The sequence below is a fragment of the Micropterus salmoides genome, unplaced genomic scaffold, assembly GCF_014851395.1.
Source record: "Micropterus salmoides isolate LMB-PRFRI ecotype aquatic unplaced genomic scaffold, ASM1485139v1 Ms_hic_scaffold_15, whole genome shotgun sequence".
Lineage (NCBI taxonomy): Eukaryota > Metazoa > Chordata > Actinopteri > Centrarchiformes > Centrarchidae > Micropterus > Micropterus salmoides.
Window position 1 is genome coordinate 27,178,614 of NW_024040596.1, and position 14,955 is coordinate 27,193,568.

General features: G+C 41.9%; 2 protein-coding genes across 2 annotated transcripts; one reads left to right on the forward strand and one right to left on the reverse strand.

The window, feature by feature from the left end:
* Positions 1-342: 342 nt before the first annotated feature.
* Positions 343-6,462, reverse strand: dnajb11 (DnaJ heat shock protein family (Hsp40) member B11). Its single transcript, XM_038721365.1, has 10 exons — positions 6,277-6,462; positions 5,780-5,936; positions 4,316-4,413; positions 3,716-3,848; positions 3,368-3,510; positions 2,777-2,859; positions 2,644-2,701; positions 2,411-2,522; positions 2,110-2,269; positions 343-1,582 (listed from the first exon to the last, which is right to left on the reverse strand). The coding sequence occupies exons 1-10, from the start codon at positions 6,348-6,350 to the stop codon at positions 1,518-1,520; spliced, it is 1,083 nt and encodes a 360-aa protein (XP_038577293.1). The 5' UTR covers positions 6,351-6,462; the 3' UTR covers positions 343-1,517.
* A 102-nt stretch (positions 6,463-6,564) lies between these two features.
* Positions 6,565-14,866, forward strand: tbccd1 (TBCC domain containing 1). Its single transcript, XM_038721363.1, has 9 exons — positions 6,565-6,865; positions 8,430-8,494; positions 8,570-8,836; positions 9,064-9,222; positions 9,420-9,536; positions 10,184-10,433; positions 10,556-10,742; positions 10,839-11,369; positions 12,405-14,866. Exons 2-9 carry the CDS (start codon positions 8,432-8,434, stop codon positions 12,616-12,618), a joined length of 1,788 nt encoding a protein of 595 aa, XP_038577291.1. The 5' UTR covers positions 6,565-6,865; positions 8,430-8,431; the 3' UTR covers positions 12,619-14,866.
* The last annotated feature ends 89 nt before the right edge of the window (positions 14,867-14,955 follow it).

Here is a 14,955-nt window from a genome sequence, read left to right on the forward strand (position 1 = left end):
TAGCCTATGATTTGTAGGTAGTGTTATTCAAATCACAAACAAACCTGTTCCCCAATGCCAGTGAGGAACACCTGATGTACTTGTGGCACAGCCAAGGACTGGCTTTCTCCAAGTTTGACATCTCAGGCAGTTCTTTCTCCAATGGCTTCATTTAATTGTAGCCATATTGTACTACCTTAAAGGCGAAATTCAGGGTTAATACAGGGCAAGTAAAGTCCCTGGCCTGTCTCACCCCACAGACTGCAGCTTTATGACTCCTTTTTAGAGGTCAGGGTTACTCACCAATGGCCATTAAAAACACTCTGATGTCATCTGCTGGTACATTTACGGTATGACATCTCATTTCATCAGAATTTGTAGAAATCTTTATTCATAGCGTCGGTCAAAAGTACATTATCCCCTAGATCACCCAGTAAAAATGGCCAATGAAATCACATTTAAGGCCATGACACGCTCATAAAATTGGGAGGCAGCGTTGCAGACACTAGTAAAAGAGAGAAGGTGAAGTCTAAAACCACATTATAAACCAAACTGTTTCCAGTCAGGAACAAAAAAATGTCCGACAGGGATGCTGATCCTTCAGTGAAGTCCCTTTGAGGTGGAAGTGTTCAGCCCGGACAGCGTGAGTGTCAGAGGTGTCTGGAACAAAACCTTTCTACTGTGCAAACTGACCCCATTCCTCCATTATAATAAAGCTTCACCGTTTAATTTAAGAGGTCAACTCTTCTCACAGCGAACTTTGGAGTTGTGCAATGGCGACAGTTCTTCCGTTGCAACTTTTAAAATGCAAACAGACAAGAAAGAGGCAACATAAATTAGGAAAGCTAAAACACAACAGATGAGCTTTGTTCTTCCCTATTTACAAAGTATTATTGAACAGGAATCAGACCAGAACAAAAAAAACACCAACCAACCATTTCATCCCTCAACAGCTAAAGCTGTTACATTCATAAAACTAATTAACTAAAAGGACAAAATGAAGCAACTTCTGTTCTTGCAAAAGTTGAAAATTGGTAGGGGATTTTCCTTCTTCTTCAGATATCCAGTTTGTCAGTGGCTCATCCTTTAGCAGATGTAGAGGGCTGAACCAAAGTGTCTTCTCCAGAAAGGTATAATGGCTGACACATTAGTAGACAGTGTTTGTTTGATCATAACACCCAAACAGACAGAAACAAGTGAATTTGATTTTTTAAATGAACAAAAAAAAAAAAAATTAAAAAAAATAAGGGCCTTTTTACAGTATAATGTTGTTAGGACAAAAAAAAAAGTACAATAAAGACATAGCATTATGTCCATTTTATACACTTCAAATAAAACATCTGCAATTGTGCCACTTCTGTCAATCTGAACATTAAAAAATAAAAACTAATTGGATTCAAGCCATCCTGAGAACGATCTGAAAATAATAAATACGCCCTGGCCAGAATGACAGAGCACCGTCCTGTTGATTGAAGATATGTGAATGTGTGTGTATTTGTGTGGGAGATAACTCAGTCCAGGCTGTGTCTGTATGTGCGTTAGTATCCTTGTAGTCCATTGTAAATCTTCTGTACAGAGCCCTGCTTCAGAAGGCTCCGAATACCTGCAACGACAGAATAATAACCGTTAACAACAGCAACATATCTGTCATATATATCAAAGCTGACCATGTCACAAAAATATTCTACACGCAATCCCAATTTATCTTTGGGAAACTACTTAATAATATTAAAATATAAATCAGTATTTAAATTAATGACTTGAAAAACCACCCATTGCTTCATCCTTTTAAAAACGCCAATGCTACAGCCTGTTATTTAAGAGAATACTTTTAAAAATAAGACTATTTGCAACATTAAATTATTAGTCCAGCAATTTAGCAATGTACTTCCATGACAGTTGGTGAAACAGTGGACTACAAAGTATCGTGACTTTTTGTCCCCAGTATGAGTCAGCAACAATCACTGCAGCTTACATTTTAAATATGACAATGCAACTAATGGCTTCTGCCCGTCTCTCAAACCGTTGGAGTTTCCTAAGGTAAGTCACAAAGTAAAGTCACTTGTCCTTTCAGTAAATTGTCCCCAATGGACCAATGTCACAGCACGTCCTTTAACACTCCCTTCTCACCATCTTTCTGCTGTTCATCCAGCTGTGTCTGAGGAAACTCCACATCGAAGGTGATGATGAGGGAACCTCGGATGTTAATATTGTCAAAGTTTGGCAGGCCCTCTCCTTTCTTCCACATTCGAGCACCAGGCTTAGTGATCTTATCTCTCTCGATATGGACCTGTCAGGCAAAGACACATGCAAACATTCAATTTAACTGGGACATACAGACCACGAAAGTCTGTTCCCTACTTTTAATAGTCTGAGTTCTGGAAAAAAATTTTTAGACAGCTCTGTAAAAAATACCAAATATGTACAGAACCTTGTGTCCATCCAAATGTACAATGTCCATTTCAAAGCCGACTAATGCCTCCACCAGAGAGATGGTGACGTTGGTGTACAGGTCATCTCCTCTGCGTTCAAACACAGGATGTCTAAAAAGAAAAAACAAAACAATGCATCGCCATATCACGTTCCAGTTGTCACTAATCTAATATCTGCGATAGTGTTGTATTGCAAAACACAGGCACACAGGAAAAAACAGGTTTTTCATACTTCAACACTTTGATGCGGAAACGTAGATCTCCAGGTTCGCCGTCGATGTGAGGTTCTCCTATGGTCACATAAAAGACGTTAGCAACAGGTAACACTTGAAAAACAAAAATAGTCAAACTTCACTTGGATTTACCTTCTCCAATGAAAGGGTACTCCATTTCATCTCTCACTCCCTGTTCAATTTCTACCTCCAAGGTTCGCTCCTCATTTACCAGCCTGTGGTTAAGATTAGATAATAAAAAAAAAACATCTCGTGACATTGGGTTTTTAAATTCTTAAATGTTATTACACGTCCGATGTACACTCAGTTGCCAGTTTATTACCGACACCTCACCAAAACTAATGCAGTCCAATACAAAAGTCCTACAATAAATCCTCCTTCATGAAGGTCATAACGTTTACTGTTTCAGAGACGTATTGATTCAACTGTTTGATCAGGCTGTCATTGTGTTGCTGTTGAATTATACAGAGAGGTGTTTCCGTTTTCAGCCTGCCCTCATTGATATAAAAGGGGTGGACAAAATAATAGAAACACCTTTCGGGATATAATTCAACAGCACAACAAACTATATCTTCCAAACTAACCATAATTTTGAATTAACACTGTTAATGGTCATTTTGGAGGCTTAACTGAACTGCGCTACTGTTACGTTGCTGACAGGAGTTCCTGGCTTTATTGAGGATGGCAACAACAGTAGGAGTTTTACCACAAGCAATGACTTACTTTACATTGGGACACTCATCGCACACCATCTCCTGGGTCATCTGGAAGCGGCCAGGTCCGAGCTGCGTCGTCCTCATCTCCTGTCTGCAGTTACACTTCCTCTTGCCGGGGGCTTCTTTGGCTACAGGCTTGTTCCGCACAACCTGTGCAACAAAGCAAGTTTTAGAAAAGATGATTTAACAAAAAGTAAGTATATTGGCAGGGTGTAAATCAGACGATGAATCAGCACATTTTGCAGTTAACAGACAACTTTATGAAATCAAAGTCTTTCATTCAAACTCACAGTTGTAACCAATTCCACATCGGGTTACAAACTTAAAAACATGTGAGTGCAGGTTGTTCATTTACCTCGACAAAGTTCCCAGAGTACACCTCTTCAAGCGTAACCTCCAAGTCTAGTATGATGTCATTTCCTCTGGGGATGTTCCTGTCCTGTTGCTGTCTGTTGCCTCCAAACATGAACCCAAAGTCACCGAAGAAGCTACAAAAGGAGGAGGACAGGGTGGGACAGGGGAGAGTGTGACTAGCATTAGTGAACTATTATTATCTCTAAACACAGTTTTAAAAACACTTGACTACAATGTAATGCAAAATATCCCAGAAAGACAGGTTGGTTTACCCATTTTCAGTTATCACTATCTCAAAAGTTTTGCTATGAATTAATTCTTTCAATAAAAAAGTAGCACCTTTGTAAACTGTTCACAGTGAGGTCTGTAGATTATCCGCAAAGACACAGTGCTGTTTTTAAATGTAATTTTTCAACGCTGTGAGCTCCACAAACTAAATTCTTTTAAACTGTTTCTGGGTGGAGGAAGAAAAGATGGACAAATGTTCTGCATGGCTGGACAGTCCTAGGATCAAGTGAGTATTTCTTTTGTTTTGCCTTTTGGGTGGAGTGACCCTCTGAGCTGACCTTGATGACCTCACATATACACATCTGAAACCAACCTGGAGAAGATATCGTTGTGTGAGGCGTGGTGACCCTCTTTGAGTCCATCTTCTCCGTACGCGTCATACTGTTTCCTTTTCTCCTCGTCTGAGAGCACCTACAAATAAAAACAACCTGTCAGTCACAGAACGACCAAATCCTACACTGTTTTCCTATTTCATACAGTGTGTGTAACCAATAACAGAAACACCATTCAAAGAAATGTAACCCAATACAACAATATTACAAAACACATCCTCAAACACATTAAACAGCTCGTTGATTTCAGAGTTCAGAGGAGAATGGGCAGACTGGTTCGAGATGATAGAAAGGCAACAGTGACTCAAATAAGTCGTTACAACGAAGGTATGCAGAATACAATCTGCTGCTGTAGCCCATCTTCAAGCAGATGGGCTACAGCAGCAGAAGACCACAGAAGGCCACTCCTGTCAGCTAAGAACTGGAAACTGAGGCTACAATTCACACAGGCTCACCAAAATTGGACAATAGCAGATTGTAAAAACATTGCCTTGTCAGATGAGTCTTGATTTCAGCTGCAACATTGAGATGGTAGGGTCAGAATGTGGCATAAACAACATGAAAGCATGGGTCCATCCTGCCTTGTATTAACGGTTCAGGCTAATAGTGGTGTAATGGTGGGGGATACTTTCTTGGCAAACTTTGGGCCCCTTTGTACAACTGAGCATTTTTTAAATACTACAGCCTACTAGAGTATTGTTGCTGACCATGTCCATCCCTTTATGACCACAATGTACCCATCTTCTTATGGCTACTTCCAGCAGGACAATGCACCATGTCACGAGCTCAAATCATCTCAAACTGATTTCTTGAACAAGACAGTGAGTTCACTGTACTCCAATGGCCTCCACAGTCACTAGATCTCAATCTAATAGAGCACCTTTGGGATGTGGTGGAACAGGAGATTCACATCATGGGTGTGCAGCCGACAAATCTGCAGCAAGATGCTATCATGTCAATATGGACCAAAGTCTCTGAGGAATGTTTCCAACACCTTGTTGAAAGTATGCCTCAAAGAATCAAGGCAGTTCTGAAGGCAAAACGGGTCCAACCGAGAACTAGCAAGGTTTACCTAATAAAATGGCCAGTGAGTGTAAATAAATAAAGGAGCAATGAGAAAAGGCGATAAGGAAACACCTGCTCATCTGAATCCACTCCCACTCATCCACGTCTGGGTTTCCTGAGTGCCAGCTGTGCTTCGTAACAGCCAATCAGATGCAGCCACACGGTCTAGTCGACCAATCACATGGACCGTTGCGTTTCACACAACAACCAAATAGCTAAGCGTAAAAAAAGACTTTGTGTCGGAGCCACATTCACGAACAAAACCTACGTTACTGTGTCCTGAAAGTTAAAATACAGCCATATTTGCGGCTAAATAAGTTCACCGTGCCCCTCTTCCCTTATCCACCACTTCAGTCACACAAAAATAGCTTTACACCAACCTCATAAGCTGCTCCCAAGTCTGCAAATTTGTCCTGAGCTTTTGGGTCATCCTGGTTTCTGTCGGGGTGTAGCTGGAGAGCCAGCTTTCTGTAGGCCTTCTTGATGTCCCTGATCGATGCAGTCTTGCTCACCCCTAGGATTGCATAGAAATCTCGCCTGCGAGAGAGAGAGAGTGGAGGTAACAGAGGTTATATACTAAAACAGAGGCACATGGGAAGAGGCAGGAAACGCTGTAGCTTGATAACACCGCTGTGTTAGCCGGTTTAGTTTCCCTTGTGTGAAGGCTAGCTTCTGGCTAATTAAGCTAGCTTCTCCTCCAAAACCAGGCCGTCACATTTCTAATTTGAACACAATGAAACACTTATTAGCAAATTAGCTCAGTGTGTCATCCTGTCCTCTTCACACCGCTCTGGACCAATCACAGCGGAACATGTGTACCGCCCCGGCGATGCTGCTTCACGGCCGTGCAACGCGCCATTCTCCGGGCACAACTCACCCCGCAAGCACCGCCGCGATAACGTAAAGGAGCAGGCAGCACACGTAGCAGAGATTCATCCCTTTCGCAGCCATAGATCCCCCGTTGTTTTATAAAGGAAGTAGCAAAAGAACAGCCGGCTTTTGAGGGTTGGAGAAGCCGCTGCCAGTCACAAGCCTTCTTCCTCCTGTCAGAGAAAGCACCACCCTCTGGACGTCGGCGAATCCGCCTCTCAGGTCAAAAACTCCGCCCCCCGTTAAAGAAACACCTCTCATCCTTAATTTGAAAATAGCTTCCGTTGCTTCAATGTGTAACGGGTTGCTCCAAAGTGTTCAAGAATGAATAAATTAGTTAAATAACAGTAAAAATAGCACTTTTCAAGTGTGAAAACAGCAGTCAGCGCGGTGCTAAAGCGCGTCCCCGAGAACTGCGCGCAACAGATGTCGGTTCGGCGGAGAGGAGGAGAGAGGGCGCCAAGTAAAGAACCGCGGATGTGTTTCTGACTTTATCTGCTTCTAATCGCAACAACAGGCCTCACCTTTACACGTATGAGTGACTTGACCTGTCGAGAGGGAACTTCAAGTTGTCAGGACGAAGACAAAGGCTGAAAGTAAGAGTAAAGACTTGTCTCCTCTGCCTTATTAGCATTGTGAGCTAACTGTAGCTAAGTTAGCAGGAGAGCCATAGTTTGGTTTGGTGAAGTAAACTTTCACTCATTCTTCCAGCTATCAAGCTGCCTTTCACGTTTCAGCACAAGAAGTAGAAGTGAGTGTTGTGCTTATTGATTTGCTGTCTGACTTGATTAGCTTTAGCTAAGAGTCAGCCACTTGATGTTTTAATGCAGAGTCAGGTGTTGATGACTTGAGCAGCCTGGCTGCAAGTTGTCATGGGAGCGTCACAGGAGATGTTTTTCCACCGTGGTAGATGAAAGTAAAGTGACCAAAAACCAAAAGTCATAAGCAAACTGGGTGTCTTTTTGAGGAATGCTCTTCCTCTGTTTAAGTAAGTAGGTCTTGTGCCCCATACCATACGATTATAATGGTCCTGAGAACTTTGCAGTGTGGTGGTGCGGCATCTCTTCCCAAAAGGCTGCAGGGTGAACAGGCTGTGGCTGAAGGAGTTACTGTCCTTTAAGATTCTATGGACAATGCAGGCTCTGGTGCAGTGGATAAGACACATTCCTCTAGTGTGGGAGACCGGGTGTCGATTCCCACTGCAACATCATCAATGTGTCCCTGAGCAAGACTCTTAACCCCAGTTGTTCCAGAGGCGTGAAACCTCTGACATAATAATTGTAAGTCGCTTTGGATAAAAGCGTCAGCTAAATGACTTATTATTATTATTATTATTATTGTTACCTAGGGCTGGGTGATATGGCCAAAAATGTTATCAAGATAAAAACATCATTCGATATTTATCACGATATATGTCTAATCATTATTTCTTTCAAGTTTAAAGGCAGATTTTTGCTCTTGAATGAAAATTGAAAAAACCAGATGGTTAATTATGTGGTTAAATTTTTCTTTTGGGTCAGAATGTGACAAACACTTGATGCCAAACAGTGGATCACTTCACAATTCTGAGGGGTTTTTTTCAACAAAAATAAATATTTTAATAGAACAATTAGGTGCTAATTTGTTTGTGATTCAAATTGACAATATATAGAACATTTATTATATTGTTATTGAGGAAAATTATATTGCGATAATTATCATTATTGTTTTATTGCCTAGCCCTATTGTTACCTCAGCGTTATCAGTGATGCTCCTTGGGAGATGGGTACCGATGATCTTCTGAGCAGTTTTAATCACCTGCTGCAGAGCCCTCCGGTCCTGGGCTGTGCACAACCCATGCTAGTGAGGATACTTTTTATTTCTCTGTAAAAGCTGACAAGAACCAGGCACGGGAATTAAGCCTTTTTAACCTTCCTTAAGAAATGCAGTCACACTTCTTTTCAAAGTGATTTGTAAGCCTGGCTACAACTGGCTCGCAGCTCCTCCCCTCAGTTCATCTCTAAATTTAGTGTTCATAAATATAATGCAATAATTGCACTGTGATTGAAAAGACTTGGCTTTCAGTAGACAAAGTGTACTGTTCTTGCTTACATTGATCTTTTATACTGTGTTGCATACCAGTGTATCATGTGTCCAACAACTTTTTTGTATTCTCTTCAGACATGGAGGCAGACAGTGTGAGAATATGGCCACGCATGGAGCCCTTCTTAATGGGTGCCCTGCAGGTGAATATTATTAAATGTATTGATATTACCTAGCAGATTCAAATGTTCTAAAATAACAAGTTAATGCCATTGCAGGTGGCTCCCCCCTCCAAGCTCAGCCTGCACTATCTTCGCAAGATGGCGATCTATGTGCGAACACGGGATGGCTGCTTCCCCATTTTGGGCTGGCCCATGTGGAGGCATATTGCCTGTGGAAAGCTACAGCTTCCAGAAGACCTCGCGTGGCTCTACTTTGAGACCTTTGACCTTCTTATAGGCCACACTCCAGAGGAGAGGCTAGAGTGGGCAGAGTGTCTTTCTCAGTGCTCTTCCAAAAGTGAGCTGGACGAACAAAGGAACAAGGTGAAAAAAACAGGCGTGGTGCAAATGGCTCCACCTACTGAAGAATGTAATACCATCTCAACGTGTCAGACAACTTTCTTGTATCATGTCTTATTCATGAGGGTGTGCTGCTCATTGTATTGTTGTGTTTTGCTCCAGGCCGAGATTAATGTTACATGCTCTCAAATTCCAGTAGGAGCTACACATTGATATGCACCCCTTGTTTCTTTTTCTTCTTTTCGCTCCAGTTGTCTGTGGACACACTGCAGTTCCTCCTCTTCCTCTACATCCAGCAGCTGAACCGTGTTTCCCTGCGCAACTCTCTAATCGGTGAAGAGTGGCCCAGTCATCGAACTCGCTCGCCCTCTCCATCAGACCGAGAAGCAAAGACTAGCTCTCAGAACAAGGTCCTTGTTACTGTAAAGGACAAAAGACAGACTGATAACAGTATTGCATGTTTTGCAAGATTCTGTAATTCTGATTTCTACTTGTTGTCCATTGCAAAACATCAACATGATAAAATTTAAAGCTCAAATGTTATTGTCATCTCTCACTTCTTCCTGATGTGCCACTCAGTCCTGTTTTTGTTTGTTTGGTTCTCCAGAACTGGGATGATCAGGCCCAACTGTCATTTGTGCAAATCCATCTAGCTGAGATTCTGGAGCTGCTGGTGGAGCCGGGACAACTTTCACAATCTGGACAAGCCCTTAGAGATTGCCAGGTCTGTGGACAGTCAGAACACATCCTGCGTTACTTTCCCGCAACAAACCTTGAGCAGCTATAATCAATATTTTCGTAATAACAACAAGTGGCAATGTGAAAAGGTGTCACGGCTCTCATCGCATCGTTTTCAGAGAAAAAGTCATAAAATACCCACTGTACACCTGCTCAGCAGCAAACAGCACACGGACACAGTTACAAACTAGCCAGTGAATATAGTGGAGCATTAGCAGCTGAAGAGCCAGATATTTCCCTCTAGAGTTGGTATAGACCAAAAATGGATAAGAGAATGAATAATGAATGAATGAACTCCAGATGAAGGGTCATTTTGCTCAGTAACTGGAAGTCTGAATAAACTGTTTTCTCCCAATATCAACTTAAAATAACTTCTTTCTGCTGCTCCAAAGTGGCCCAAATAAATAATTTATTGCAGCTTTAAGATGTAAGGTGGTGGTATTCTTTACTATAAGAACCCCTTTAGGGAGTGACATCTAACACATATTACTTTTTAATCTTTGCTTACAGAATAGGTACTGTATGTTCTGCAGATAAAATCTGTGCTTTTTGACAGAAATGAACCTCAAAAAGAAATTACCCTTCACATCTTATGCTGCATTGTAGTTGATATTTAAAGTTGTGTTTTGCCAGATATCCTTGGAGGCTGTGCGGAGCTTGGGCCTGCTCTTGGAGGGCTTGGTTTGCCATGGCAGAGCTGTTCAGCCTGTCCACAGGCTGTTGACCAAAGGTCCACTCCAGACACAAGCTGGCTACTCCACACTCAGCCGCTCCTTCCCCCTGCACAAGCTGCTCTCGTGTCTCCAGCACTGCCTCACACTTAACCCCTTTGGGATGTCTGCCTGTCTGCGCTCAGGCAAGAAACTCGCCTGGGCTCAACAAGGTACTCTAAAATCTCCTGGAGTTGGTTTTGTAATACAGTTTCTTAAAAACCTAAATGCTTCTTTACAGTCATCACTCTTCATCTACCTAAATGTCTGCAATCTCTTTGTTTGGGCTTTCTAGTGGAGGGCTCGATGAAGAGAGCCAAAATAGCAAGAAACACCCACATGGCTCCACCTGGCAGTAAGATGGTGCTGATGTCGCAAGTCTTCAAACAGACCCTTGCTAAAACCTCAGACAAGCTGACCGGTGCCAACATCAAAATCCACAGATGCTCAGATGCCTTCATATACCTTCTCTCGCCTCTCAGGTAAGGTTCACTGCCATTAATATGGGTTGTTTTATATACTTTTTGGGACACAGTTCATCTGACGTGGTTTTTGTTTTTGTCTGTGTACTCCCTCAGATCAGTCAGTGTGGACAAATGCCGCGACAGCACAGTGGTTCTTGGTCCTGTCGAGACCAGCGTCCACATCCACAGCTGCCAGAACCTGCGTGTGGTGTGTGTGGCCGGCAGGATCGCTATCGGAGCCTCCTTGTGTTGCACAATCCACGCTTTGACACCCACCCGCCCTTTGCTCCTACCTGGAAACGCAGACATTACACTGGGGCCTTTCCACACTTTCTACCCCTCCCTGGAGGATCATATGGCCAGTGTGGGGCTGGCTGTAGTCCCCAATGCCTGGGATCGACCCTTGTTTCTGGGGACTGAGGGCATTGTAAACCCCTCACTCAATGCATCATCCAACCCAGACCCTGCCTGCTACCGCCTGCTGCCCCCGGCTGAGTTTCACACACTTGTGGTGCCTTTCGAGATGGAGGGCGACACATGTGAGGTGCCAGGGGGATTGCCCCCTCCATATCAGGCAGCACTTGATGAAAAGCAGAAGAGGATACAAAACTGGCAGAAGACTGTGATGGAGGCCCGGCTGAACAAGTGAGTGACAAATCAGGCCCTCCTAACACCAATATCAATTGTGGAATACTTCTAATAATTGCAATTAAACAATGGCACTGTATGTGCAAAAATAAGTTTAGTTATTCCATTATCCAGCAGGCCATGTTAATCAGCGGAGAGTTATAACAGCCATTCCAAAGATCAATAAGGATGTGGGTTAACCACTCAGCTGGTGAGATATTATGTTCAGTGCAGTAATGGCATGGTGTCAGAGAACTTGCTCGAGAGACTCTATGGCAGAGGGTTGGCAAATAAGTCTGGCATCAGGCCAATTTTTTTCAAGTCATTAGATGGTGGGCCAGAACATAGTCAATTGATGAATTGATCATTTATAATCCAGCTATTACTGTGTGCCTGGGTAGCTCAGTCAGTAGTGCACAGGATTCCTGCTCAAAATGTTGTGTATTCAATCCCCACTTGCTGCTAGTATTTTTTTTTTTTTTTTCCCCTCCCTTTTTAGCAAATTGATTATGAAGAGGTTGTTTTACATGTTCACAATTAAGCATGTGCAGGAAGGAGTGTATGTGCGTCACGCTGATTGGTCCACATCAACCTATGGATGCTTTTTTTCATTTCCCCAGTATCTCCAGTCTTTTTTTGAATTTCCTTCAGAACTTTTCAAAGTAAAAGCTCTGTTTAACACAACATAAAGTACAGCTGCAATAATGTTCTCACGCTTTTATTTTGTAGGGACAATCACTTAAAAGGAAGTAATTATGTGAGTAACTTGCTGTCATGACTGAGATTTTTATTTTTTTGCCGCTATCAAAAGTCATCTGGCCATGGGACAGATATTATTGCTGGCGGGCCGCCTATTGCTGACCACTGCTCTACAGTCTCCCTGACAGCACAGGGAACTCATCATAGGATGCTTATTCATGAGGGGGAACATCCCTTGATCCTTCGCTTGATTTCTATATCACAGTTTTTTAACACCAATCTCTCCCAAATCCTGCCCTTTTCACGCTCTGTAGTTCACCTCTGTTGTCTGATTTCTCCTTTATGTGCATCCAGGGAGCAGAAGCGGCAGTTCCAGGAGTTGGTGGAGGTCAAGTTCCACGAGTGGCTTCTGGAGAAGGGGCACAGGCAGGAACTTGACAGCCTTATCCCACCCACCATAGCCTCTTTAAAGGACTCCGACAGGCCTGCAACAGACACGCTCCGAGATAATGATGCCAAACATATAAGGACTGGACGGGCAGTGGGACAGTCACCTATGGCTTGTTGAATTGTTGGGTTAGTCTTGTTTGGGTCTTAGCCAGCAGGATAAATGTACCTGGAAATAAAGGTAGCACAAAAATATGCACAGACAGGCTACATATGGTCTGACATTTGGAGTATGCTAACAGAAAGTGTTATTGGACAGTTTGTGGTTGTTTACACCTTACTCTGAGAGTCTCTGATCCAGCTTTTACAGCAACTTTACTCATTCTTGAGTGGAAGGCTTGTATGGGCTGCTTTACAGTTCCTTCTTAAGACAAGGCAGCTAAGCCCTTAACACATCAAAGCCAAGTAGGGAGTGGGCTGGCATGTTGTAAGATAACATTGTAAGCTATAGACTTTAAGAAAAAAACACAGGTTAAGGATCTGTTATGTCACTTCAGGCGCTTGAAGGGACAGTTTAAACCTTAGATTGGGTTTACTGCTGAAGGGTCATCTTTTCGGAGACAGAAAATCTAACTTTGGTCAAAAAAAGTGGGTGCAGCTAAAGAGGGACAATGACCAGACCGGTCAGTCATGCAGAAATGACCTAAAATGTGTTCTCGAAGCATTAATAGCTCTTTAATGCAATTATTCTCAGAATCTGCATTAATATACAGTTTGAGAACTGAAATCCACTTATTACCCTGTTTTCTTAAACTGAAAGCACTTGTGATTGGTATGAACACTCATAGCAGCAGTGGTGGTTGCTGCTTTGTTCCTGGAGAACTGCTGTGAACACTTTGGGTCTCTTTCGTAAGCCTGGAGTGATTCTCACCATTTCTTCCCAAACTGTGCCCATGTATGTAAACTACATGCTGTTTTCTGTAAAAAGAAAAATGTTAAGGGAAGTTGACACACGTGTATTCAAAGATGGCGAAAGCTAAATACATTTTGCACTTTGGATAGTAAGGATGTGTTAGGGCTCTTACAGTTACTCACTCAGGTCATAGTATTTTTTTGTGTTATTAGAATATAACAAATAGCAATCAAGCATTTCCTGTTGTGGGGGAAAGAGAAAGAATATAACAAGTTATTGTAGGTATGCGATTTCACCGTCCAGACTTATTAACACATTTTATGTACAGAGAGGGTATGTCAATACCTGTAGCTACATTGCTCTACAGAGGCTGAACCTTTCAAGCATGTTGAATTTCTCGCCACACTTATTCACACGGTAGGGGTTTTCACAGGATGTCAAAGGGAAATATTTGCTATGACATTGGTGACTGCTCTGTGCCGAACATATACAACATGAACATGCAGCAGCAAATGCTCTGTTCTGTGATTAATCAAGGACTTAACTGTTAATTTCCAAAGTACAACCGAAATAGCTGATTTACTGATGTGCCAAATGAGGCTACATTTCAAAAATATTTAGTCGTATGTTTATTTTTCTATTACATCACCTGTATGAATATGTATATTTTAGCATGATAGTAAGATTATTTTTCATAAATCTACCCTGCCTCTGCACTATTTTTGGCATTCATTACATCAGCCCATTAGCTTCCTGTGTCATTACAGCATGCTAGATTTTGACTTTAAACAGATTACATACACATACAATAAAACTTCTGCATATGTAAACAGGCCAGTATTTCACTTAGTTATGGGAATTTACAGGAATATGGATTTGATTTAAAAAAAATAGGTACTGTTAAAATGCTGCTACACACTGGAGAAGACTACTGTAAAAGATTTCAAAATGCTGGTATATGTCTCTTCATTTTCACGATTATAGTGATTAGCTGTACGATGCCTTGCGGCTGTTGCATAGTCAGAAAACGTACCCTTTGATTTGAACACACACACCTCTATGCAGTTACTATATGAAGAGCACAAAATAGTTTACGATTGTTAAAAAATTTAAATGAATAAAAGTTTTGAATAAAACCAGGTCACCTCATTGTTTTGTTTTGTTTTGACCTTTTGGACACAGAAATATGCTCCAAGTTTGATATAACAGGAACCAATTCTTAATTCAGTTCATCTGACTAATAAAAATACATTTAAATTTCAAATAGTACTATTTCTTTATGTGTGGTTATGCAACACTGCCAGTGGTGGAATGTGGCTAGTACCAAGTACCACAATTTTGAGTTACTTGAATTTTACTTGAGTATTCCCATTTTATGTTTCTTTCCGAAAGAAATACTGTAGAAAAAAATACATTTGTTTTCTTTAAGTGATATTTTGAATGGAGGAATTTTTATGGAGTATCTTTATAGTGTGGTATTGCTAATTGTACTTAATAAAGTTTCTGTGTACTTCTTCCACGACTGAACACTGCTCTATCTGGATTCATCCATAAGGCAGAAATAAGTCACGAGGTGCTCACCAGGTGGGGGCAAGCTGGTGGAGC